At 37.3% G+C, this 27,936-nt stretch overlaps 1 protein-coding gene and 1 pseudogene across 4 annotated transcripts in view; one reads left to right on the top strand and one right to left on the bottom strand.

Moving 5' to 3' along the window:
* The window catches only part of MAP2K4 (mitogen-activated protein kinase kinase 4), a 124,481-nt gene that overhangs the window by 44,000 nt on the left and 52,545 nt on the right, over positions 1-27,936 (bottom strand). For all 4 annotated transcript variants that reach the window (XM_033184515.1, XM_033184516.1, XM_033184519.1 and 1 more), the window contains 2 exons: positions 19,004-19,178; positions 5,454-5,573 (listed from right to left, as the gene is read on the bottom strand). In XM_033184515.1, coding sequence (XP_033040406.1) covers positions 5,454-5,573; positions 19,004-19,178 — 295 coding nt within the window. The remainder of the gene's footprint in view (positions 1-5,453; positions 5,574-19,003; positions 19,179-27,936) is intronic.
* Positions 23,392-23,469, top strand: LOC117068147 (annotated as a pseudogene).

The raw sequence follows: 27,936 nt of genomic DNA on the forward strand, positions 1-27,936 counted from the left end.
GGGGAGGAGGGAGGGATTGCATTGGGGAGTTACACATGATATAAACGTCATGCACATGTACCCTAGAACTTAAAGTATAATAAAAAATAAAAAAATAAAAAAAAAAGAATATATATATATATATAAAGATAAGCACAGACAGGAGGCAGTATCTGCAAATCATAGGTCTGATAACAAACTTGTATTCAAAATATATTTTTAAAAACCTCCCAAAACTGAATAACGAAAAAACCCAATTTAAATAAAAATGTACAACAGATTTTAACAGGATCTTCATCAAAGAAGATATACAGTTGGTAAATAAGCACATGAAAAGACATTCAACACTGTTAGTCATTAGAAACATGCAAATTAAAAATACAAAGAGATTACACCACACATTTACTAGAATGGCTAAAGATGAACACAACAGATCATACTAAGTGCCGGAAAAGATGTGGAAGAAACAGAACTCTCAAAAACTACTGGTGGAAGCATAAAATGGTACAACTACCTTAGAAAAAAGTTTGTCCATTTTTTAAAAAGTTAAACACACACCTACAATATGATCCAGCCATTCCACCGCCATGTAATTACCCCAGGAAAATAAAAGCTTATGTTTATACAAACAATTGTACATAAACGCTCAAAGCAACTTTATTTGTAATAGACAAAAACTGAAAACAATCCAAAAGGCCATCAACAGGTAAATGAGTAACAAACTGATATATCTGCATAATGCAACATTACATATAGTAGTCGGCAATAAAAAGAAAGAAACTACTGATAAATGCAAGATAATTATACTGAGTGAAAGACAACAAACTGAAAAAGAGAAGTACATACTGTACGATCCCATTTATATAAAAATCTAGAAAATACAAATTAATCTATAATGGCATAAAGCAGGTCAGTGGTCCTCTGAGGATGGGGACAGCAGAGAGGTGGCAGGTATTACCTACGTGGTATAAGGAAACTCGTGAGTGATGGGTGTATTCATTACCTTGATTTTGGTGATAATTCTACAGGCATATACGTTTGTTCAAACATATCAAACTGTACACTTTACATATGGGAAGTTCATCAGATGTCAATTTTACTTCCATAAGCTGCATTTAAAACTTGCAAGGAGAAAGAAGAGGGAAAGGAGAAGAGGGGTGGAAGTAAGGATAAAAAAGGGGGAGATAACTTCCTTCAGCCAGCATGACTGCCTTCTATAATCTGATGAACTTCTACATTTAGAAGTTACTCAGAACAGTGCTTTCTGCACTAGAATTTATTGCCCAACCTCAAAAGATGTTTTAAGAGTTTACCTGCTATGAAATTCTCAAATTTTATGTATTAGAAAAATTTTTAAGTGATACTAGGTTTCAGCACTGTTAAGATAAATGCTAGGTCTTTTTTGTAAAATATAGGCTAGAAGTTACTTCCATTATTCAATTAATATCAAGCTCTTTTTTCCACCTACCAACAAAGCCTGAAAATGACTCTTAGGAACCCGTGCAACTGAGTGACCTAATAACTTATCTAAGCCAAATCCAAGCTGTACTTTGGACTTTTTTTTTGAGTTTGGTTCCATCCTAGAAAGAACTATGCATAGTTGAAGACAATGGCAACACAGAAGTTACCAACTTCAGTATTGTTATTCACTGCTCTGAATAAGTGACGGAACTTTCAGCAGCTCAATATTACCCAACAGCAAGATTAATCTCTAAACAGTGGAACTACCATTTGATCCAGCAATCCTACCACTGGGTATATACCCAAAGAAAAATAAATCATTATATTGAAAAGATACCTGCACTGGTATGCTTATTGCAGCACTATGTACAATAGCAAAGTCATGCAATCAACCTAAATGTTCACATTTTTTAAAATATGACATACATACACAATACAATACTGACAGCCATTAAAAAAAGAATGAAAACATGTTTGTTTTTTTTTTTTTTTTTTTGTGGCAACACGGATACACTGGAGGCCACTTTTAGTGAAACAACCTAGAAACAGAAAGACAAATACCACATGTTCTCGCTTATAAGTGGGAGCTAAATCATGTGCACACATGGACAGAATACGGAACTGGAGACCTTGGAGACACAGAAGGGAGGGAGGAGTTGAAAGGGGTGGATGATGAAAAATTACTTGATGGGTACAATTTACATTGTTTGCGTGATGGATACACTAAAAACCCAAACTGTACCACTGCTCAATATATCCATATAAAAAAACTGCACGTGTATCCCTTACATTTAAATAGCATTTAAATTAAAATAAATAAATAGTTGCTGCAAGAATGGGAAAAGGAATATCTCATAAGCTCCTTGATGGATGGCTGACTGAACCAAACCAAGAGCTGAAGTCCAGTGGTTGTATAAATTAGGCAAAATGAAATCCCTGGAGGGTGTCTCACAGTAACAGGAATTGAAAGCACTGTCTCTCTCACAGTGCTAGTAAGGTAAGGTAAAAAGTCCCGACTACATACATTCATTTCTACTATTTCCTTTCATGAACTCAGATTTTTTTTTGTCTATTATTGGAACTGAAGGTCATGTCACCAAAAAAGATGCATGCAACTCATTAACTGCAAAAGAAAAACGTTTCTTTAAACTCTTATTAAATCTCTTACATATATATGTGTGTGTGTATACATATATATATGTATACACACACACACATACTATTATTTTTTTTTTTGAGATGGAGCCTCACTCTGTTGCCCAGACTGGAGTGCAGTGGCGAGATCTTAGCTCACTGCAACCTCCACCACCCAGGTTCAAGCGATTCTTCTGCCTCAGCCTCCCGAGTAGCTGGGACTACAGGCATGCACCACCACGCCTGGCTAATTTTTGTATTTTTAATAAAGACAGGGTGTCACTATATTGGCCAGGCTGGTCTCGAGCTCCTGACTTCGTGATCCGCCGACCTTGGCCTCCCAAAGTGCTGGGATTACAGGCTTGAGCCACCGTGCCTGGCCATTTTAATATTTTTAACCTTTGTAACTTGGGGAAATACACTTCTACTATTCACTCTTTAAAGGTGAATAATAAAAGTAACACTTTTCTTGTAAAACTACACTTTTACTGTAAAACTATTGAAAAACTATATTTTTATTGTAAAACATACTATTGTAAAAGTTGTTACTTTCTGCTTTCTTAAAACTTAGTCTTTTATTATTCAGAAAGTACCTATTACAGATTGCATTCTAATTTAGGGGGAAAGTTCATGTTTCATCTACTTAGGCATTCTGGGTCTTTGTGCAGCTTAACTGTGTAGTTCCTAAGCCTTCACCTTATCACGCATCTTATCATATCAAAAATCTTATTTAAAAAGCACCTATATCTATATCTATATCTATATCTTCATCTCTGGACCACTTGTAATAAAATAGAAGGAACAGCGAGATTTCTGTCTCTGAAATCCCATCTCTGCCACTTGTTGGCTGTGTAACTTTTGTCAAATACACTAGATTTCATTTTCCTATCTGAAAAAAGGGGGTAATACCACCAAATCCCGAAGATTATTGGGAAGAAAATATATGTGAAAACTACAAAGCATTCAACAGATGTTAGTGTTTACAGCTGCATATGTCAACTCCCTTCAACCCTTCTGAGACATAAAACCAAATGTGACTCAGCTATCCATGATAACAAAACCATTAGAATATTGCTCAGACACTACTCCAAGCTTCTGTGCTTTGTTTCCACACCTTTGTCAATCACGAATACGACTTACTCGGCTTTCTTTTCATATAGTCAGACTCCCACACTATCTAGCCCGAGGCTAGGTATGTAAATGGTACTTGAATGATTAAATAAATGAACAAGTGAAATAGATTGGTATATTCCAGCACTATGGAGGTGATTTAGGGTTCAGGTAGAGCTGGGGAAAGTCTATAGTGAAAATGAATACAGCACTGAAAAAACTAACCACAGAATCTAGTTAGGAGAGAATATCTAATTCAGTCCCTAATTAATTATTGTTCCGCATATGGTGGAATGATTCAGTGATTGTGAAGAAAAGTTCACAGTTTAGGAATAAAGGGAGGAGGAGATGGCAAGATTCTTGTGCAACACGAAGAAAGTTGCAAACATTTAGAATAACATTACATAATATTTAGGTCAAAGTTACAGTCATGCACATGAATACATGACTGTATACTGATGTAATGGAATCTGATGTGAAATGATGGAAGAAAATTAATAAATTCAGTATATCTGGTCATAAAAATGAATATTCTCATCATTAAACAGTAAAAAGACAGGAATAGAAAGAAACTACATGAGTCTAGAACTAACAATTAGTGATTCAACAAAGAAATGGGACTCTCTCATGAAGAAGAATGTGTTGTTACTAGTTACCTAGTAAGAGTACAGAAAAACAAATAAAAATTTCAGAATTAGGTTTAGAATTAACTAACCTCTAACATCTTTTCCAATTGTTAAGATTTCATATATTTCTATTCAGTGCTACATTCAGCCCTGTTTCAAAAATATGTATTAATTTTAAAGCCAATAACAATACAAACCCCAAGGATACACTCTACAATCCCATCCCAAAAAGAAGAGAGTAGGAGGGTTTTTCTTACCAGTTTATAACAACCCAGCTATTCATACTAACATTTGCAAAATGAGAAAGGTACTTTTTTAAAACAGTATTTGAAATGCTTAGCAGTTCAGTTCAAGTCCTACTAAGTATCACAATTTTTGATGGCAGTCTAGGACACCATAATGTATTGCTTCATTTACAGCTCTAGTTCTACTACTAGCCCAAACTCACTTCCACATTTTAGGCAGCTGGATGACTGGAAATGAGTAAGTGGATTGAGAGCTGGAGACAGAATTGATAACCCAGGTTGGGACACAAAATAACCAGAGGAAACAGGGCTATGAGACCAAGAAATTAGAGCTTTAGTTTCTACACAAAAATCTGGGTAAGAGAACTAGAAAAAAATAATTTACATTATAATGGTTCATTTCCATGTCTGATGGGTATACTTCAGGATTATGGGCAGGGACACATAAGTGTTTATATTAAATGCAGGTAGACACTTGATGACAGATGAGTAAAAGGTAAAATATAAAGTTGGGTGGGGGGGGGGCATTGCTCAAGGCCCAGTGAAAATCTAAAACTGTAGCAAAAGCGCTGATATTTAGAAGTCAGCTGATGTTTCAGGTTCTTAAAGAACATAAAATATTTGTATGAGATTTACAAATGACAGCCACAAATACTAAAATACACACACACACACACACACACACACGTATGTGTGATTCACCCCTTACCCACCACCCCAAAAACAGTCAGAAGTTAATATGCACATTATCATGGTTACATACTAAGATACTGAGATATTAACTTATTACTAATATATGGCATTTAAGAACAGAATCAAATCCTGCCATCTTCATTTATCCCAATTAGATTGGGACTAATACTGAATATTAGTCAGCTAAAACCCAGTTTATTCCTACCTCTCTGAAGAGTGCACCATAAAACTGAACAATGTATGGGCAATCACTACTCCGCATTACTACATCCAAATCCATAAGAAGTTGTTTTTGTTCTTTTTCATCCACTGTTGACCGAATTCTCTGGAAAAGAATGACAAAAGATGTCAAAAAAACAAAATACTTTTGTCAAAAAAACAGTAATTTTTAGTCTCATGGTAGAGAAAAACCTCTACCATGAGACTAAAAATTATTCTCTACCATGAGACTAAAAATTACCAAGCAAACTTCACAAATACCAGATATGAAAATTATCATCTTTCCTTACACTTCACAAGAATTACTTTTATCACAGAAAGTTTAACACACAGCACTCAGAAATCCTTTAAAGGAGACAGGGCAATTTAACCATGAGCATTTACTAACAATGTTGGGAGTTATGCAACGAAGTTCTTAGGCACTAAAAATTAACCCCCATATGCAAATATAAAGAAAATGACAATGAGTTGTAACAGCTTCATATGAATAATTATAGGTAGCTTTATACATACTTTTAATCACCGTTTCAAAATTGTATGGAATCTAGGCATTCAATGCAAGAACATCCCTCTTCACTCACTAGCATCCCCATACCACAGTGTTCTCATTCATAAAGATGGGAAATAGTCCAGAATCGGATAAAGTGAATACTAGTATAGGAGTAGTGCACAGACAAGAATCCAGGTCTCTAAAATCCTAGACTGGGACTCTGTCCTTTAACTGCACTTTCTATACATTAAAAACAAAAAGTTCTACCTGACTCTCCAACCCATGAGTCAGCACGCAGGGCAGCATAAACCTGTGGAAGAAAACTAAACATGAGGAAACACAGGGCTCTTTTTTCTATTCTTAAGCTGATAAAGCACTCCTCCATCTACTGCAGACCAGGGATATATTCCTAACCAAGCGGCACAACAATTTCTTTGCACATCTCTAAGAGACTGCCAGAAAACATTAAGTACCCCACCTCCCACCTCTTATTCAGGAACAGTATAGAACACAGAGGTGTTGGGAGGGACAGTTCCCACTGCAATGGAGAGAGAGGAAAGAATCATGTTCAGAAATTATAAAAAATTAATAATAAAATTATAGCTTAACATCAAAACATGCAAACAACTTCTGTTCTCATAAAAAAGTTCACAATGTCACACCACGCCACTGTGTACAATACATAGTATGTACTTACAAGGCAAGTTAGTATCAAAAAATACACAAGGTGGCATTTTGTCTTCCAAAGACTTCGAGGTATCTGTCAATGTTCTTGAAAGGGATGAAGGCAGTCAATTAAATTCCTGAGCCCATTTTACAGAAAAGCCAGAGGCACAAAGAGATACAAAAGATGTATTTCATGTGACATGAGAATAAGCAGTTGTTTAAGGAACAGAAGTAGGTTCTCTCAGTTTCATTTTTGAGGAATTCCATATATTCCAAACAAATTTAATTTTGCTACTTAAAATTTACAGCTTGCTAGCTACGGTATTTCATAAGCAAATAAAATTTATTAACTGTCATCTATGTTATATACACAGATTTATCTACAACTTTTATATTAAATATCAATACTCAGATAAACAAGGACTAAAGAAAGAATGAAAAATAGAAACAAAATAATACCAGTTCTATTAATGTTAAGGAAAGTTTCCCTTCTCATTTTGATTATTTTCATAGTTTATGGATTATTAATCTTACTTTTAAATCTACTTCAGCACGTTTGCTCAGAAAGGATATTTTTTAAAAGTCAAAATAGATGTGATCTGTATTTGTACAAAGCATGATGTAATAATTTTTGTAAATATTTTGCCTTTATACCTGTTTTTTAAAAAATAACTCTAAAAGTGTAGCTGTGAAAATGCTAATTCGAGAAATTATTTATAAAAGAATCTTAATTATCCTATATATCTAAATTTAAAATAGACGAAGAGTTGTTAATTAGAGACAAGTAGGGAAGAAAACTCAAATAACCTTTTGATTGGGGAAGATTTCTACCTAATTCTCACTATAAAAGGTGTTAACAAATGTATTTTTTTCTGTTTTTACTAGTATGAATATATTGGCAAATGGAAATACACTAATACACATAAACTACTATTTTAAAAGGTATCTTCTTTACTAGTTTATTTTTTGTTTTGCAAAACTGATTGTGTGGTATGCTAAATATACATTTGTACAAATATTTATATTTCAATTAGAAAGCATATTACAGTCAAAACCTCAATAGTTATCATCAAGAACTGACTTTAGGGAGCGAGCCAGTGTCCAAAAACCCTACTGTAACTACAGAAAGGATATATGGATTACATGATGTAAAGGCCTAACTGAAGTTCCAACATCTTACTGATACCTAATACTGAGATTCTCTGTCAGAACTGTTATTAACCAGAATGTAGAGAGTTCCCAGCACAGCTCTAACCTTTGAGATCGCTGGCAGGAAAACCTATTCAACTGTAAGTATTCTTTAATGTCACTTCTAGTACAAAACAGAACACAGAGCAGCTGAATGGCCTACTAGTATAACATGAAGTTGATTGTGCTTTTCAATAGATCAGCATCTCCCCACACCCTCTGAACATTTTGTCTAAGTATCTGGCAGTGGGTAGAAAAGCAGCTGCTGGTATTGCATCTGAATTGTTTGGAATTGAGCAAGTACAGCTAACTCTAATTAGTTATACTAATGTTTTAGGGTTGAACTGTAACATTTATCATATGTGAGCAATTAATAAACTATTTCAAAAGGCCTAACGGATCCCAAAAGGGGATTAACTACAAACACATGCCTCTAATAGCAGTAACTTCAAATTAGTGATTTTAATAACTCAATAAATAATTCAAGCAGAAGACATAATGACAATCAACGATTCAAATCAGAGCATACTTAGAGACAGAAGCTACTACCAAGAAAGTTTTTCTAACGGACCATCAAAACAGTATCTACGGGAAAGACTTCCACACTTGAATCAAATGAGTCCAGGATCTTCTAACATTAAAGGAGCATAACTACCTAAAAACTGAACACATCAGTAAGAACAAACTTCTCTTCCCTTTACAAAGCTGTCCCTAAGAGCACAGAAAAATGGAAGTACAAAGGTGACACCAACTATATGACTTGAAATTCTCATAATCACAATGTTCAGAAGCAACAACCATTGATTAAAAAACCTTGAGTAACAGGAAAATTTCATTTTTTATATAAATTTAAAAGTTAGATAAGGCTGTTTACTTGAGCTCAGCACACCTTTTTTCCCTGCCAGTAAAAAGTAGAATGAAAACTACAGGAAACCATAAAATACGTAAGAAAATCAACTCAAGAACATGAAGTTTTTCATATTATTTTCAAAATCATTCTTTTTCATTATGGGGTTACTGAGCTCTTTTACTGAACACAACTTTACTAACTTAGCTTAAGTTATTACCTGCCCCCAGGACAAATTAAATTGTGTTTCTTGAAAAAAAATCCACATCTCTTTCCCAATAATAAAAAGTATTTTCAGATTATTTCAAGTTTTACTTTATTTGGAATATAACATAAAGAAAACATTGAAAATCAAAACAAAAATTACTACTCTACATATATAAGTAGTTTTCTATAGTAAAGAAATTTATAAATTTGAAGTTAATTTTTTAAATTGGTGTCCAAATCTGTATTCAAGGCTGAGTATAAGCCCAGTAAAGTAGGTAAATGCCAGTAAAAACAGCAGGCAGATACACATCAGAAATGCCAACATCAACTCCAATTGAGAATCACTTAGAGACACAGGGAAAAAAGATTACATTCCCAGTTCTCTGGCTTTAAGACTATTAACATTATGCATGGTTCTTGTCCAATTAAAAAAAAAAATTCCAAAGAACATAATTTTTCTAAAACTGCCAGTCCAACTCATGCCACTGGTTGGATCAGCCACAAATTTAGTTGCTGGGAGTTCTGTATGGATTAGGCTGCAGTAATAGAAAGTTAACAAGTCCCATAGGACAAGCTAAAAATTTTCAGTTACAAATGACTACTCCTCCTCATCACAAAACACAGCAACATCCACTTGGTGAACAGTCCCAATCATATAGACATGTCCCAAATTCCAAGTTGTTGAAAGGTTGCTTTCCTTCTTTTGGTGCAACATGGCACCTAGAAGTCACTGGTATATTTAAATGTTGACAGCTTATATCATCTATTGATCAAAATCTTGAATAATACTTAGCCTCATGTGGAATGCCTCCATTTTTAACAATTTGAATTTAAAGTATAAATAACCTTTTACTGATACTGAAGAACTATGTAAATGTGGTGCTGTTCCAGGTGTCCTCTAACTTTATACTGAGATCTCCAGGGAAGCTCTCTCTTCACACTGACACATTCTCCAGCCTTGTATCCAAACCCTACCAAATCCATCTCTCACATACGATTTGTTGGTGCTCACCAGGGATGAATGACTAGCAATAAAACTAACATCGGTAAGTATGAAAAACTTTAAAGCAGACTATGACACATTGTTATAATGAAAAGGGACTAGAGGAACTAATAAAACTAAACTCACTTAAGGACTGGAGTGGAAGAGCAAAGAAAAAGAAGCAAACAAGAGGATGGAGAGAAACAGGCAGTAGATACTGTCAAGGAAAACTAATTGATTCCCTTCTTACTCAGATATTATGCCTCAATCCCATCATAATGGTGACTTTTTGTTTGTTTGTTTCCCTTCATTTTCTAAATTTGTTTTCATGGGTGGGAAGAGACCAGGAGAAGGGATAGTGGGAAAGAGCACGATGATGAAGTGATCGCTATTAAGGGGTAAGGTTAGGAAGACTCAAATGTGGCAAAGGAAGGCAGGCTGACAACGCAATGGCTAAGGGTGGAGTTGCAGACGAGGCAAAATAAAGGCTCATGTTGTAGGTCCTAAGAAGCAGGTCACCAAGTAGCATTGTGCCTAGATGCTTAATAAATACCTGGCTGATTCTGATAGTGGTCCTTGCCAGTCACCCTGATTCAGAGTTAACCCTTACATCTCCACGTTAGGGTGCTCAAAGATATCTCAGTTACTAGAGAAGTCAGGCACATACACCTTATCCCAAAGCACCAGGGCCTGCCTTGAAATGACCCATTCTGTGACTGCCTGTGTCCTGATGTGACAACTACTGATTCTTCCAGATCAACCCAGTTTTTCTTCCTGCCAAGTCAAGCTATAGAAAGAAAGCTGTTAGACAGAAAACAAATGCTATCTCTTGAACAACGTGTGTGAAGAGGCACTCTGGGTTACCTGATCCCATTCCTACATGGAGAAAGGGAAAATAGGTCATTATATACTCAAAAGACTTAAGAGTAAAAAAGGATTGGATGGCAAGTCATATATGCACTTCATTAAAACAGAAGTTCCACAGAGGACATGACAGGTGTCAGTTCCTAGGATCTGAACATTCTAGGCAAAAAGGATATGAGTCATCAGCAAACATGTAAGGAATCAGGAACTGAGGAGTCCAGAAAACGACTTTAGAAAGCAGTGGTGCCACAGACACTTGAAAACAGCGACATAATCAAATAAACTTACAAAATGGCTACCAATTCTACCTGATGCTATTTTTGTTTTGTTTTGAAATGGAGACAATGCATGGAGGAATGAGCTGTGAGGGGCATAAGAAATGAGAAAACTGACGTGGAAAGGAATGACCATCAGTCCTGGCAGATCTCTAAATTCTAACATGACAAATTCTTGTCAGGTGTTTGTATGGCTCAGCTGAGGGTCCCAGAGGGCAGTATAAAAAGACAGTAAGAGCAGAGTAGGAGACAGATCTCCCTGCTGCACAGGTACACCTGTAGCTGCTTAGAGAAGTTAGGAATGGGTAGAGTATTCCAAAGTAAAAGACAGGTGAGTTCCTGGATCAGAAATTAGGACTCAGACACAACAAAACTCAGCAAGGTGATGAATTCAATCATTACAAGAAAACAATATAGGGCTTTAGGGATTATTCTAGGGATCAATTAAAACAAATCGACACAAGATAAAATAATGCAAGCTACTAGTAATTTGGCCATTAGCAAGGCAAAGCATCATTTTCAATTCACGACCCACCAAAATCAGAATACCAGAAGGCATTTACTCTTCAGCAATCTACGTGGAATGTGCTATAACTACGTTAGCTAAAGCCCATACTTCAGTGCAGGGGGCTTGTTCCCCTACAAAAGCACCTACTGTCATCTAAGGTTACCAAAAGAATCTCTATTCCAGGCTGGGCACAGGGGCTCACGCCTGTAATCCCAGCACTTTGGGAGGCCAAGGCGGGCAGATCAGGAGGTCAGGAGATTGAGACCAGCCTGGCTAACATGGTGAAACCCTGTCTCTACTAAAAATACAAAAAAGTTAGCCAGGTGTGGCAGTGTGTGCCTGTAGTCCCAGCTGCTGGGAAGAATGAGGGAGGAGAATGACATGAACCTGGGAGGCGGAGCTTGCAGTGAGCCGAGATTGCACCACTGCACTCCAGCCTGGGTGACAGAGCAAGACTCCGTCTCAAAAAAAAAAAAAGAATCTGTATTCCTTATGTCAAGTAATTGCGAGTTGTTGTCCTGTCGAATTATATGATGGTTAAAACCACCACAGCCAAGACAAGAAGCAAATCGAAAGCTCCCTATGACAGCTGTCTACCTTTTGTACCAGGCAGACATCAGTCAGTATTTTATCCCCCACGCAGAAATCCTAGAACTAGTACATGAGCAAACACAGCACATGGGACCTCCTCTCCACAGAAAATGAAGAGTGATGTAGCAAAGGTTCAGCATTAAAAATCAAAAGAAGGAAAGAACAAAGATTTATCTTAATAGAGCTGTAATAATATTTTGAAAATGCATCCAGTTTCTGTGATCTACAAACACCAATACTGCTATGCCATAAACATATCCTTCAATTGTTCATTAAGTAATCCTTGCTAAAGATCTCTCTTAAGGTTACTGTCTATAAATAAAATGTGAAGGGGAGTCCACTGCTAGTCAATGATTGACATCAGAGCAACCGAAGTCAGTGATGTAGAGGACAGGAGAGCAAGGATCACACTCCTACAGTGTCCCTACTATTCTGATCCCTACAAATCTGCTGCTTTCCCAGCAAAAATGTCCAGAATTCCATCATAATACAAAGTTGGAAAATCCTAGAAACCAAAACTGGAAAATCCTAGAAACCATAGCAGCACATCAATATCCTATCACCTTCCTCCAGGCTGCAGAAAATCTTGGGTATTCTTATTTTCCTTATTTGTGGTACGAATTCCTCCTTATCAGCCAGAGTCTTCTAAATAGATCACACACGAAAATGGCCATGATATCTCACAAAGCCATCATTAATAAGGTCAAAGCAGATGGCAACATTAACCAAAACAAACAGTAAAAGAAAAAAGCAAGATATCTGGAATGCTGATCACAGATGTAAATTTTGCTTTTCTGTGAAAAAATAAGTGTCTGTTAAGTCAACTGTTTCCAATTATGAAAGCACATACGGTTTTACTAAGGGCAGAAGAAACACTGCTAATTCTTAATTGCAAAATCACTCAAATCTTTTAAAATCAATTTAATAAACTCTCAGTTGTATCTCAGCCTCATTAATTAATTAATAGTAATGCCCCATTCTTCTCACTAGGGATACTGAGATCCACTTAATTCCTTTTACCTTACCTTCTGCTATGTATTATCAGAGCACCTGAGAGATAAGTTCCAAAAGTATGTGTTATATTACATTATGGGAAGAGCTGCCCTGATGACCAAGTTAATGGAACAAGTTTGACATGCCTTGGTAAGAGTGGTATCATCTTCTTCCTAACTACGTCATCCACATTTAAAGAAACGATGTCAATCTTAGCACTGAAATTGTTAAGGGTCTAAAGACCATAAATGACAGATCATCACTTCAGTACTTATGACAATAAAGTGAGGTAACAGTAGAAATCTGATATATTCAACAAATTTCAGAGGCATGGTCATAAGATGACAAAGAATGATAGAAAATATGCAGGAAATGTATCAAATAACAGTTCAAATGACACCCATGCAGAGTGAGGTATGGTAATACAGGTTGTTGTCCGGACGTGGTGGTTCTCGCCTGTAATCCCCAGCACTTTGGGAGGCTGAGGCCGGCAGATCACCTGAGGTCAGGAGTTTGAGATCAGCCTAGCCAACACGGCGAAACCCCACCTCTACTAATAATACAAAAAGTGGCCGGGTGTGGTGGCACATGCCTTTAGTCCCAGCTACTTGGGAGGCTGAGGCAGGAGAATCGCTTGAACACGGGAGGCGGAGGTTGCAGTGAGCCAAGATTGTACCACTGTACTCCAGCCTGGGCGACGGAGTGAAACTGTGTCTCAAAAACAAAACAAAACAAACAAACAAACAAAAAAACAGGTTTTTCTCCAGATAACTATATAAGCTGAGATTTAGTCCAATGTCAAAATTCATTCAGGTTAACCAAGTAATGGCAGAAGGTTTCAGAAACCAGATCTCCAGAATGTTCAAAAACACATAATGATTGACTAAAATTCACCTAGAGCAACCATTTCCAAACTGTCTTAATTGTACCCCTATTAATTCCTCGGAGCTGGTGCCCCAAGGGCTTCCAATATGACTGTAGGTAGAGTCTCTACTTCCCACCCTCACATCACCCCAAACAGTACTGATTTATTTCTTGGGTTGCACATACAATTCTGTTAGTTCAACAAACTCACAGTCTGAGAAGCACTAACTTGGAGTGACAGCAAAACAAACACACATGTATACTGGGAATAAGCAACCTGAGTTCAAAATCAAGGCTGCGAAGAGGACAGCCCTGCCACATTTCTTGAATGTGCCTCCTCCTGGAAATGCTCTGCTTACGCTTTTCATATGACCACCACAGCTTTTAAGCAATATTAGGAAGCATAAAAGAATATGGCCCAGTCAATCACAGATGCCTTAGTTAAGTCACACGATCTGACCAAACGACAGCATAAGATATTAGACTACAGTCTCAATTCTAAACAAAAGAGCCATGGCATCTGCATCCCACAGGTGATTTGGATAATCAAATATGATCACTGCGGCCCTTTGGAAGTAAATAAAATGGCCTAACAAAGCACTCTACACCATCAAAAAGGAACTTTTCCAATTGAAGGCCACCCCAGTCTCATTCTAGTGCTTTCAGAACATGCAAGATCAGTGTTTAAACACGAAAATGAACCTCCTCAAATCATTATTCATCATCATAATCCCCACTGAAATCATTTGGTAATGGAACTTTTGACAGAAGCGGCATGGTCTCTCCAGTGGCAGAAAAACAAGCCAAGCCATACTTTTCTGATACCTGACTTCCCATACTCGCCGTATTATCTACACCAGGGAGGCCTACCCAACCAGCAAATTAAAGTTCCATTCTGCTCAGGGAACAGCTGAGCTGTGGGCTGCTGATACTGTCAGCACAGGGCTCTCATCCTTACTGTTAAGCATCAGGATTAGGCTGGGTCTCAATTCCAGGTCAAGGACGCTAAAGTCAAAATCCAAATACCAAGGAGAGGCAGGATTGCAGGAATCAAAATCAGGTTAACAGGCCAGGATCAGCAAGACTCACATCAAAGAAACAGTAGAGTTGAAAGGGTAGAGTTGAGGTTCAAAAGAACAAGTTAGGCAGATCTCCACAGAAAGAAAACACTTGAAACTCTTGCATACCAGGTCACATTGCTAACTCAGTCTGGCCTATGCACCTACCCTCCAACAACAGATCTGTTTTTCTTGATTAACCCAGGTAATTTCTCAAGCAGAAGACTGAAAAGTCATCATAATCATCCACAATGACAAATTTAACATGACACATTCTTATTTCCACCTACCTGCCCAATATTATTCAGTTCTTCAATGAGATGACAGCTTTATTACAGTATTAACCCTTCACACAACAATTCAAATTCCATTGCCTGCCATCATCTTTAGGACAGCCACTTCAGTCCTTATATTCTCTCTCATATTCATTCTTACTTTTAAACATTCCTTTGGGTTTTCACACATATTCTACAAACATGAAAAGGCCATGCATACCTTCAAGAAGTCAATCTGGACATGAGTCTGCTAGAAAACAGCAGGGAAGCTGGTATTCCAGGCATGCAGGATTTTTTACACTGCAGGCAGAGTCAGGTGGAGAACATACTGTCAGGTATTGGAGGCCTACAATCATTCTTCCTTCTGTCAGCCATCTGAGCTTGTAAGCCCATGGTCTAAGCTGTGACATTTCATTTACTCTTTCTCTTTTCTCCTGTGTCCCTAGATTCTCTGTGGGATCCTGATTCTATCAGTGATGCTAGGTGTTTCTCCCAGATCTGAATTTCTCTAACCCTAGCTCAGAAACCTAATCCTAATTGCCTCTTCAAACATTTGGTCTGAACTCTGACCTTTACCCTGCTACACTTAACCCTGCCAGGAGCAAGCACCTACTTTATGTAGAGGACAGTGACTATTCATGTATAATGTTTTCATTCAGTGGTTACCCCACCACCGTGCAAAACAGGACACTAAATAAATGTTATTTGTAAAGGATATTGATCACAGTCAGAAGTAAATCCCTGGTAAGAGTTGAAGGTTGTCCTCCTGAGCTTTAAGAAACCCCAGAGGCAACAATGGCTTTACCCTAGGCAGCCCTAAGACTAGTCACTCAGGCACAACTATACACATTACTCCCACTCACAGGAGAGCAGACCCTTTCCCCAAGCATGTGCAATTAAAACTAATGGATAAAAAAAAGTTCGTATCTTAGATCCTAATGCAGGAACTCACTGATAGCTTAGGAGACTGTCCTCAAACCAAAGATCAAAAACATGTTTTAAGTATAACTCTTACAATGTTAACTCACTAAATCTGATTATATCATAACTGATTTTTAGATTAAGTCTTTGGGGTAATTATTTCTGGTTACTAAGAAGTCACCTTTTTTCAAATACTTCTTACATATGGCAAAATAAATTTGGGGGAGTACTTCCTCAAAACCAAAAATGAGGAATAATACAAAGAAAAAAATCAAGCTAATATCACAGTTCACTTTTCTACAGATATTGCAGGTAAATCTTAAGGATCATTTCCAGTTTATTATCTAATAAAGCAATCCTTCTTTATTCTCAAAGTGCATATTAAGATGTTAGCACAGTTACTTCAAGTGTGTTTCTCAGTTCACCAACAGCAATGGAAAGCTCTCAGCTGTGTAAACCACTGTCTCATGGTTCCTTCAACTGTAAAGTCTCAGATCAAACTCCTCCTTTATCATACACTGATTCTGTATATTTGTGCCTGTCAATCCAGTCAATGTACCTAAGTGAGGAATGAATGAACTCTCTCAAGTGTGATGAATGACTATTCTTCTTTGAAGAAACCAACAATAAATACATTCTTTAATTCAGAGATGGCATACATCAGTCATCAACTGGTATCAAATTTTAATGCATATTAATGCAAAAACACTTATTCTTTCAGTATTAATGAAGTCACGGAATCCAAAGGTACTCCTCATCTATATGTTAATTGATGTGTTGTATTGCCATCCTCTCCCATCCCCAACTGCTACTCGTGCTCAAGAATTTGAGATGGTAAACAAAGCTAGGTAGTACCATGTGGTGGGTATACACGTGACAGCAACCAGTTTGTAGGTCTCATGACTGCCCTGAAAGTTCTTCCTGTACAGCTGGGATTTTTAATAGCATCCCAACTGGAGCTGTCACAGCAGCCACTGATAAGGTAAAATTACAAATGATAGACAACAATTTCCTATTTTCATTCTTGAATTCCTATAAAACTTGAGTAAGCATTACAAAACCCAAAATATTATCAAATTAATCAGTGAGAAAAACTTTTAAATGTCAAAATGAAGTACCTTCTTTTTACCTTTATGACCTCTTTAACAATGGCTAAAATCCATCCGTATTACTAAAACAGTTTATAATGTTCATCAACAAAGTTGAAGCACACATAACACAAACTGTAAAAAGCAGGAAATAATGTGTTTAAATTACTTTCCCTAGTACCTGAAAGAAAAGTTTACAACTTTAACTATATAGGAAACCTTTCCCTTAAGATCCAGCCAACTAAAACTGGATGTCACACACAGGTAGCACAAAAGGACAATACAACACTCATCCAGGAGTCTAAATAAAATGATTCTTTCCACTTATACTGCAGTGGCACAAGATAGGAATACGGAAATCACTTCATATTCCAAGAAAACATTTTATTTTAACACATAATGCCGAGTTCTTCACCTGTGCATCTTTAGAGGTCTGTGGTTTGTATGTAAAATGTTGTGTATATATACATCTGCCTACGAAAAGTCTATAGTTCTCACTACATTTTAAAAATACAGCCAAAAACAATGTTAAGAACCCATAGAGAGAATCATAAAAATTTTCCCCACCACTAATTTAACATTACTTTCATATGACCCAGCAAAAAGAAATGCTCAACAATGAAGGATACTAAAATAGTTACAATAAGGTTTGGCTCACAACAGACTTCTACACAGAAAGCATTTTATTTTAATATAAATTCATTCTCAAATGTCAAGAAAAAACTAAGGACTCTTATCAACCACTCTGACAAACTCTTAAAATAGGACACTAATAGGAAGATGATTAGCTTGGACTATATGCAAATCCATTCTCAATTCTTGTAAACTGAAACATTTTTGTTCCCATAGGAATTTTAAGCTCAGAGAGGGTATTTTTTTTCCTTTGTTTTTGCACGTTGTTCCTGCTGTTGCTGATTTTCCTGAACTATCTTACATACAGCAAAGATTTGTTAAACATCTAAACAAACAAAAGAATAAGTTACAATTACATGAAACCACTAGGAGTCAAACGGAAACCACCAGTTCATTACAGGTACCAGCCTTAGCTTGCCAGGTATTGTCTATGGATCAAATTTCCTTTTCTGGCCATTTTTTTTCCTTTTAATGAACATATTAAGTGGCATGACACTCACAATAAGGACAAAATGTGACAACATTATCACAAGGTATGCATTTCAGTACAACTTTAAAACCAGGGAACAGGGCAGTACTGAGTAGAGATGAAATAAACAAACAGAAGCCGAGCCGGTCAGGACCGAGTAAGGTTGAGGTTAGTGGCAACAGCATGTGCGTGGTTTCCAGGAAACCTTCAGTAAGACTGCTGTTAGCCCTAGCCCCGCACCTTGCCCAACCCAGTGTGCTGCGTCTTCTTCCAGCTCCCGCCTGGCTCAGTGCAGCACTGCCCTGCTCCCAGGGGTGCAGCCGCCCAGCCTGAACTCACCTTGGCAGTAGAAGGGCCTGAAGTTCAAAACATGTTAATGCATCATGCCAAAAATGCAATCAACATGCACACTTCATACACTCATGTTTCCAAAGAGATAGAAAATGTGCCACCAGTAAGAAACCTCTACACAGAACACCCTCAAAGGAGTTGGAGAAACAAGTTTTTAAACACCCACATTTACCACAAAAGTAGGAACACAACAACAGTGGTATTACTGCACCATGAAATTTCACCTAATGGATTAAAGTACCAAAAATAATCATGGCATCACCTACTTTAACTGCCATTATTTGCCCACTTGGTTTGTGGACCATTTTGTTGACAGAACCATAAGCTCCTCGTCCAATTTCTCCAAGGTCTTTCAAGTCCTCTGCAGTGAAATCCCAGTGTTGTTCAGGGGAGATCTTCAGTTTTCCTGATGACTCAATGCTGTGTGTTCTCAGTCTCTCTCTGTTAAAATATTGGGAAGCAATTTTTCCACATTTTAAATAGGTTTTAACTTTTTTCTTTTAGTACTGATTAATGTGTGGGAAAAATGTTTTCTAAATTACTAAAATAGTCTGACCTCCAGGTTTTTGAAGTTTTTCGTTTGTGTCATCCTGGTTTTTTACACACTGGATTAAGAATGATCTAGATTTAGGTAGTCAATAGACATAGCTTCAATGGGATTCATAAAAACAAATTCCCAAGAAGACTTAAACAATTCCCACTTATTAATTCTGCGGATCAGTTTTCATTTCTAAATACAAGATCTTATTCAAACTTGGATAAGGATTTATCCAAACAGCATTATCAAGTGAGAATCCCAAGAGCTGCGAACCTCATTGCAAAAAGGTTCTCATCCTATCTTACCCAACATTAGTTATTCCAGTGCCTCAATCTTCAGTTAGTACAACTATTCCCAAAGTTGGCTGTACCTTACAATCACCTGGGGGAGATTTTTAAAATCTCAACGCCCAGATATCATCCCATAGCAATTAAATCTGAATTATCCAGGGACAGGAGTCAGAAAACAGTATTTTTAAAGACCCCCAGATGATTCCAGTAATGTTTGGGAAATAGTGCCTTAGTATACTGTTCCGTTCTTGTTAATACCATGCTGAGGTGGGAGAACAGTCAACTGAATAGCTAGCTGGCTCTAAGAGGAAAATTGCCATGTGCTATTCAAAATTGAAATTTTCAGCCCTCGTTCGATAAAGCAATGGGATAAAAAATAAGTGGCCATAGACAAAAGAGCTCACTCATTACATATTTCCATTAAATAAAAAATCATCTCCAAAATCTCAACCTGGAGATCAAAGTATTAACTTCTAACCATGCTTTATAAAAAAGTAAATCCAATGAAAAATGTAAAACCAATCTGTTTCTCTCTCTTGCTCTCTCTCTGTCTCTCTCTCACACACACACACACACCAAACCCAATGTGTAGGAACAAACTATCAACCACACACACACACACAAAATCATTAAATATCAACTACATTTTTCAGTTTCATATGAAATGATTAAGATTTCTTTTTAACTCTGATCCTATGAAACCAACAGGGAAAGTTTTGTGCTTGGTCATTTATTTTTCTTCTTCCAAAATTTAGGAATGTTTTCTCCAATCAGTAGAATGGTTTTCTGTAGCAACTTTTAAGGTTCCCCAAAAACTTAAAACTTTAAAGTCTACCCCCACCCTGAGAATAATCGTATGTTCTAATATTAAGGTTCAAAGTTACACTTCAAAGATTCATACACTTGGTCTAAATAACAATTTACTAAATCAGTGTTCCAAATAACAGACTTTCAAATCATACTAGGTGATAACACCAGCTTTCATTCACTCAAGTGCTTTTCAGTTCAAAATCCTTTCACCCATATTGATACTCTAGCATCCAGAGTCACAATAAGCCTGGAAATCAGTAGCATAAGTGACCATTTAGGTGAAGATGAAGCCAGAACTGATCTTTTAGGATGGAACTCAGGTCTAGGCAAAAATAGGAAACTTTTCTTGGTAATCTTTTTCATGAAGTAGACGATTAAGCCTGAAAAAAGTTCTAACATGAAGAAGTTCCATGTATAGTGATTACTGTTCTATAATCTTTGGCAAATAAATACTATCTCAATGGCATAGTTTAATTACTGGTGAAATATACAGCACCAATCTACCACTGAGGGAAGCTGAAAAAAAGTTAATTAAGATTACTTGGAAATCGGAAGCAAAATTTTGTAAAGTGTTCGCTAATTGAAGGGCTGTGGCAGACAGGCTCCAAGAAGTCCCCATGATCCCCACCTTCTTAGTGTTCATATTTTTGTGTAGGTACTTCTCTTTGAGTGTGAGTGGGACCTGTGACTTGCCTCTAACCAAGAGAATATGGTAAAGATGATGTACTATGACTTTCATGACTACACCACTATATAATACTTATGCTAGCATTCTTGAGAACTGAAATGAAAGATACTTCATTACTATATAGAAATTACAGAATGAAAATGGTTACAATATTATCTCTATTACTTTAAAGATCAAATTTTAGTATTTATGGAATATCTCTACTAATAGTTTAGCTCACTGTAGCTTTTTGTATAGTTCCTGGATAAAGTCCTTTTTTTTCTTTTTGAAAATGAATAGGTTGAAAGCTAAGTGATACAGGGTGTCTACTTGGGCTAATATCCAAAAATTGAATAAGGTATCAGATGCACAATTCTGTAAATATACTAAATGCAACTGAACTATACACTTTAAATGTGTGAATTGCAGAACGTGAATTATATCTCAGTAAAGCTGTTAAAAGAGGAGAATGTGATTCCTACCCAGAGTTCCAAGTTTCTCATTTACAAAGAAAAAGTGCTGTAAAAACACAGAAAAACATGCCACGGTTATGACATCACCAAGGCATGTTCATACATTCATCTTTATACTGGGCTAGCAATCTTTCCAGTAAAACTGAGTCCATTTCACAGCAATTGTTTTAACAGTTGGTACAACCACGATGGCTTCCACAGAAGGACTCTACATAGATACAGCGCTGGAGTGACCAGATACAGGAACCGGACCAGAACCTTACCATTAAACTCTGCAGTCAATCAATTTCTGTCCTAAACTATGTAAGCGGCCTAGGAAAGAAAGAACATAAACAGTAGAAAACACACCCCATGAGAAGACTGGTGAAAAACAGAAACCAATAAAGATGCAAAGTTGCCCTTATTTGCTGATCAATATTTGCCTACAATTATACTCTTAAAGCAAAAAAAAAGTTCCCTGACTTTTCCTTGGGATATCACTTTCTTGAGAATGGGGACTATATTTTATCAAAAATAATTCCTAGTATAACTGGATTGTTTGTAACACAAAGGATAAGTGCATGAGGGGATGGATACCCAATTTCCCATGATGCGATTATTAGATACTGCATGCCTGTATCAAAACATCTCATGTACTCCATAAATATATACACCTACTATGTACTCCCCAAAATAAAAATAATTCCTAAAATCCCTCATCTTTCCCTTCATAATTTTCTGTGCAGTATTTTATACAGATCACCCTCACCTGCCTCCAATGAACACTTCATAGGATTCCAACCCCAAGGTTCTCATTACCAACCTGGAAAACTCAGACAACAGCCACTGTGGCAGTAACTATCAGCTGTCACCCAACATCCATTCTCCTCTTCATCCTCCCTAACACAATCCTCATTACACCCAGCAATGCACCCAGCTAAAAGGCTACACTTCCCAACTACTATCAACTGAACTGTGTTCCCTCTCAAAATCCACATGTTAAGGCCCTAACCCCAAATGTGACTGCACTGAAGACAGGGCCTATAAGAAGATAATGAAGGTTCAATGAAGGTTAATGAAGGGTGGGGCCCTAATCCACTGGGATTAGTGTCCTTACAAGAAGAGACACCACAGAGTTCACTCTCTTCTCACATGTGCAAGAGGTCATCTGAGCTCAAAGTGAGAGGTTGCCACCTGTAAACCAAGGGAGGAAGCCTCAGGTTAAAACTACCTTGCCAGCACCTTAATCTTGGACTCTCTAGTCTCCAGAATTGTGAGAAATAAATTATGTTTTTTAAGCCACCTAGCGTGTGGTATTTTGCAGCCTGAGCTAAGTCACCAACATTCCTTGCAGTTAGAGGTGGAAAATAGGAACAAAGTACTTAAAAGGAGCTAACTCAGTTGGAAAAAAGACTCTTTTCCTTTTCCTCCAACCTCCTTGTTGTTGCCTGGAATGTAGGTAATGACTAGAGCTCCAGCCACCTTCAATGCCCTGCAGAAGTGAAATCATGTCCTGAGAACGACAGAGCAGAAAATAGCACTGACTCCAATAACAATGAAGACACTACACCAACCCTAGCCTTCCTATCTCCAGACTTTTCTATGGAAAAGGGAAATAAATGATCTGGTTTAAGCTACTATTTGTTCCTATCCTGGCTGTTGTTTGGATGCAAACAAACTTACTTTTAATACAGCCCCTAGCATTATTTTATTTCCCAATGACTCTCAAAGGAAGTAGTGCCCGGGACACCTCCAGCGTCCGCAGCAGTTTGGTCATCACAATCACTGGGAAGTGCAATTAGCATTTAGTGGCTGGAGGCCAATGATGCTAACTGTCTCCAAATTCACAGAGCAGTTCTAGACAACAGGCCAAAAGTATTTCCTTGAATAGAATCTTAAGACTATACTTTCAGGGGTCATTTCTACAGTTCATTACTGGAGAAGTGTCTCTGAACCTGTAGAGCACCTAACATGTTTCCATTCTCCTGAACTCATTCCTGATGTCTGATACCCTGGTTGAAAACAATTCAGTAAAGCATCCTGCCTCAGAATGACTTTCCTATCATCCTTCATGTGTCATTCCAAGGTGTCTTCATGAGTCACTCCAAATTCTCTAGTCCATACCACAGTACCCCGCAAAAAACACATGAATAAGGCAATACAATCTGATTAAGATACACACACACAAAAAATACACACACACACACAAATCTTAACTCTGGTGTCCCTGATTTCAGAGCCTTACTATTCCACATCTAATAACTCTTGGTTCCCAGAGACTTAGCAGTTCCACGTTCTAGAGAAAACACACACACATATACCCGGAAAAACTGCCACAGATGTCACAGACATTCAAAAGAAGTGAAATATGAATGGTCCTAACTTTTTCAAAACATGCAAGATTACAGATAGAATACTTAATATAGGGCATGAATTCATATAATACAGGCCTTACTAAAAGTACAATTCAATGTACAGAAATTATATTTTGATATCAGAGATTTACCTTGTTAGATTAAAATCTGAAAACTAATTTTTTTAAGCCTACATGTCCTTCCTGATTGTTATCTTCTGAATAGAAATAACAAATGTGTCTGTTAACTTAAATTTAATACTGAATCAAAATTCTTGTATTTTAGCTGGTGTCCTTTCATTGACCCAGACTAATCTACTACTCTGAAATTTCTGAAATCCTACAGATTTAAAAAAAACCACACACACAAAGAACCGTGACATAATGTCCCAGAACATCAATCAGACTGGACACTGAGAAAAGTTGTATTTCTATACAATGTCTAATAAAGCTGCCTGGGACTTCGTATATAGGCAGGTAGCCTTGCTTTTTTTAAGAAATACAGTGGCCAGTCAAGTAGGGTTATTAGGGCAGCTCTAGCCACATCGTCTACCTTCAACCCTACCCTCTATTAGATGCAGTATGTTTGCTGTGCAAATTCAGCAGCAGAACCAGAACTTGAACTTCTTTTTCCAACCAGATTACCAAATCTAAAATCCCTCCTAAAGCTACAAAGGTAGAAGATAAAAAGGAAAATGGAAAAATCAATCATAATCCAGAAAAAAACCACTATTCACAATTTAGTACATATTACTTTGTATCTTTCTATACTATGGGAATAGGTTGCAAAAATAACGTATTATACCTACCGCTTACAGATTTCACTTAACATATTTTAACACCATCATTAAATAATTGGTATCACTACTGGAATGGCTGCGTACCAAGCCTGCACTGATTTAGGAGTACTAAGAGCCAAAAGGTGCCCACTGTACTTAGTCAACAGCACCTTTTGCCTCATGCCAATTGGAAAGGTGTTAGAGTTAGATCATTCTTTTCAACTGCTAGAGCTGAACATTCTTATGCTAGCTGGTGAACAAATGTGTCTTTTTTTCTGATATTAACTGACTAAGATAGCACCCCTGAGCCTTCCTAGTCCAGGTGTTTGTTTTGTTACCGCTGCTTCTACTAACAAGTTCCTTACCTGTTAACACCATCAACCCTTGTCCTGCATTGCAAATATATTCCCAGTTTGTTGTTTACCTTCCCTTGTGTTTATGAATTTACATTTTTAAGAAATTCAGTAATTGGTATGCTTTCAAATCAATGACTGCCTTCAAATTCTTTTACTGTCGTGTAGTATCATTTATATTCACAACTGCATCAAAAGGGATTTCACTCTACCACTGCTTTTCAGGTCCCTAGCTATGTCTTTCCCTCATCTGTCCCTTTTACTATAACCTTGCTGCCTATCCATCCAGTCTGTTTTCTCCGTGAGATTTTTCCAATCCATTTTTATAAACGCCATGACTTCTTTCACTGTATTAAGAATGTCAGTCACTATTGTAAGAAACTATTTTGAATCCTGCAAGGTATCTTGTTTGGAGATGCTCTTTCTCAAAGTCTTCAAAGATATTATTCCCTAGTTCCACAATTCCTTTTTCCATCTCACAGTGAGTGTCAATGTGGCACCTTCACTTGTCCTACTATGAAGTATCAGGAGACAGACTTACCCTCATACCTAAAACAACTGAAAAAAACAGAATGTATAGGCAATCTGAAAGACACTGGAAATCATCAGGAAACAAAGGGCAGCAGACGCTGAAAGACGGGAAATATGTAAGATGAGCCCTACAACTGTCCCCAGCTTACTGCCTGAAGAGTTCACCAACTGTGATACAGGGAGGGGGATCTAGGCAGATCCTGGCAGTACCCTTATGTTGAGGACAAGGATCTGGGAACCTAGGGAGACCAATGTAGCCAGAGTTCACATGGCAGAGTACAGGGTAAGAGAGAGCTACACAGAAAGAGAACCCCACAGATATGCAGAGGGCCCTCCTTGATCAGTGGATGATTGTGAGGAACCTATAAAGCCTGAAGCAGCAGCCACCTAAAGGGATTAAGAGGGAATGATACCCAGGCTCATACAAGGCAATTCCTATTCTTAGCCACTGGAGTGGAAAACTTCCTGATTGGAATCCAATAAAGTAGTTAGAAGGATTTTACCTTACTAGTGAGGCAAAATTACCTCTAGAGTAGTCTCATCTGCGAAAGCTAAAAAGCAAGACCTGAAAGGATCAAAGTATCTCCAAGTAACTTAACCAAAGAACAAAACTCAAAAACATTTAAGAAAATACAAAAACAGCTATCACACAATAATCTCCAGCACGCAATCTAAAATGACCACAGTACACAAAACAGCAGAAAAACATGACCCGTAATGAAGAGGAAAACATCAATCAATTGAAACTGACCCAGAAATGACAAAAATACTAGAATTAATAAAGACAATGAAACATTTACCACATTCCATATATTTAAAAACTACAGGATGGATAGAGTATGTTAAATGTAGACGTGGAAGAAAGAAAAAATAACCAAATCAAATGTCTAAACATAAAAACTACAACGAGAGGCCAGGCGCAATGGCTCACACCTGTAGTCCCCGCACTTTGGGAGGCCGAGGTGGGCGAATCACGAGGTCAGAAGTTTGAGACCAGCTTGGTCAACATGGTGAAATCCTGTCTCTACTAAAAATACCAAAAATTAGCTGGGTGTGGTGGTGGGCACCTGTAATCCCAGCTACTCGGGAGGCTGAGGCAGGAAATCTCCTGAATCCAGGAGGCGGAGGTTACCAGTGAGCCAAGACCACACCACTGCACTCCAGCCCAGGCAACAATGCGAGACTCCGTCTCAAAAAACAAACAAAAAACAAAAAACTAAAAAACCCACTAAAACGAGAAGGAAGAAATTCTGGGAATGACGGATATGTTAACTTGACTATAGTGATGGCATCACAGATGTACACATATGTCAAAACCTAGCAAATTACATGCTTTAAATATGTAGAGTTTATTCTATGCCAACTATACCTCGATAAAACTGTTGAGAGAAGGAGAGGAAGAAAAAGAAGATTATCCTCGGGCTGCACTCTACTTGTCTGATAGGGATTTGCCCATTACATGCCTATGGTTCAAAGGCAGATTTGAGATATCTAGATCTAGTATATTACCAATTAGAGCACTCACTGCCCCCATGGTAAATTCTCCTCTCTCCAACTTCCTTGGTCTCTAATACTGTATTCTGAACCGGCAACAGCAACATAAAAATACAATCCTAAGTCTATACTGGGCAGCACAGCAGCACTATACTGTTACTACAATCCTTCTCTACTTCCACCCAGAACACTTTACTCATAATGACCACACTTCCCAGATAAAATTGGTCAGCATCCATTTCTCCTCCCTCTTCCCATCCCTCCCCAGTTTTTTTCTGGTAGTTACTAGTGTGGGCAGGAGAAGAAATAAACATGAAAAGGGATGAAGCCTCTGCTATAAAAGAAACCCTGGGTAAAAATTTTCCTTATTCTGGCTGTGTTACTATTATCATCCATTATTAGATCCTATAGGGAGTTAAGTCATCTTAATTTTCAGTGTTTCATATTTTCATCTATGTTTCTTAACAAATATTTTAGCAGGACACTGCTACTCATATATCTATCATTTTGCACTACAAACCTCAAATTGCTTTTACAAAGTCAGAAATTTAGTTCTTAAAGCAAATTAAAAACCAAGAGTCTCAATGACTTTTCATTTGTGATCTGTTAGCTAATTCTTAATACTATTACTATGTGAGTTGTGTTTTGAACACCTACTTATTAAACATCCTCAAGCTTACTTTTATTATTTTTGAGACACCTAAACATGTCAACAAGAAAAGGAAAACAATTTTATAGAAATAAATTCTATAGATAGACACATTTATTTTACATCATACAAAGACTTGAAATCTAGGGTATTCATGAGTACCTTATACTGCTTAAAGTTTAGCCTGTACATGCGAACTATGATCAACCAGCTTAATTTAATCCCAATCTGTGCTTTACACCTGATTTTATTCTAGTTCCTTATGATATTGTTATCATATACT

Source organism: Trachypithecus francoisi, unplaced genomic scaffold (genome assembly GCF_009764315.1).
Source record: "Trachypithecus francoisi isolate TF-2019V2 unplaced genomic scaffold, Tfra_2.0 Lachesis_group20, whole genome shotgun sequence".
NCBI classification, from domain to species: Eukaryota; Metazoa; Chordata; class Mammalia; order Primates; family Cercopithecidae; genus Trachypithecus; species Trachypithecus francoisi.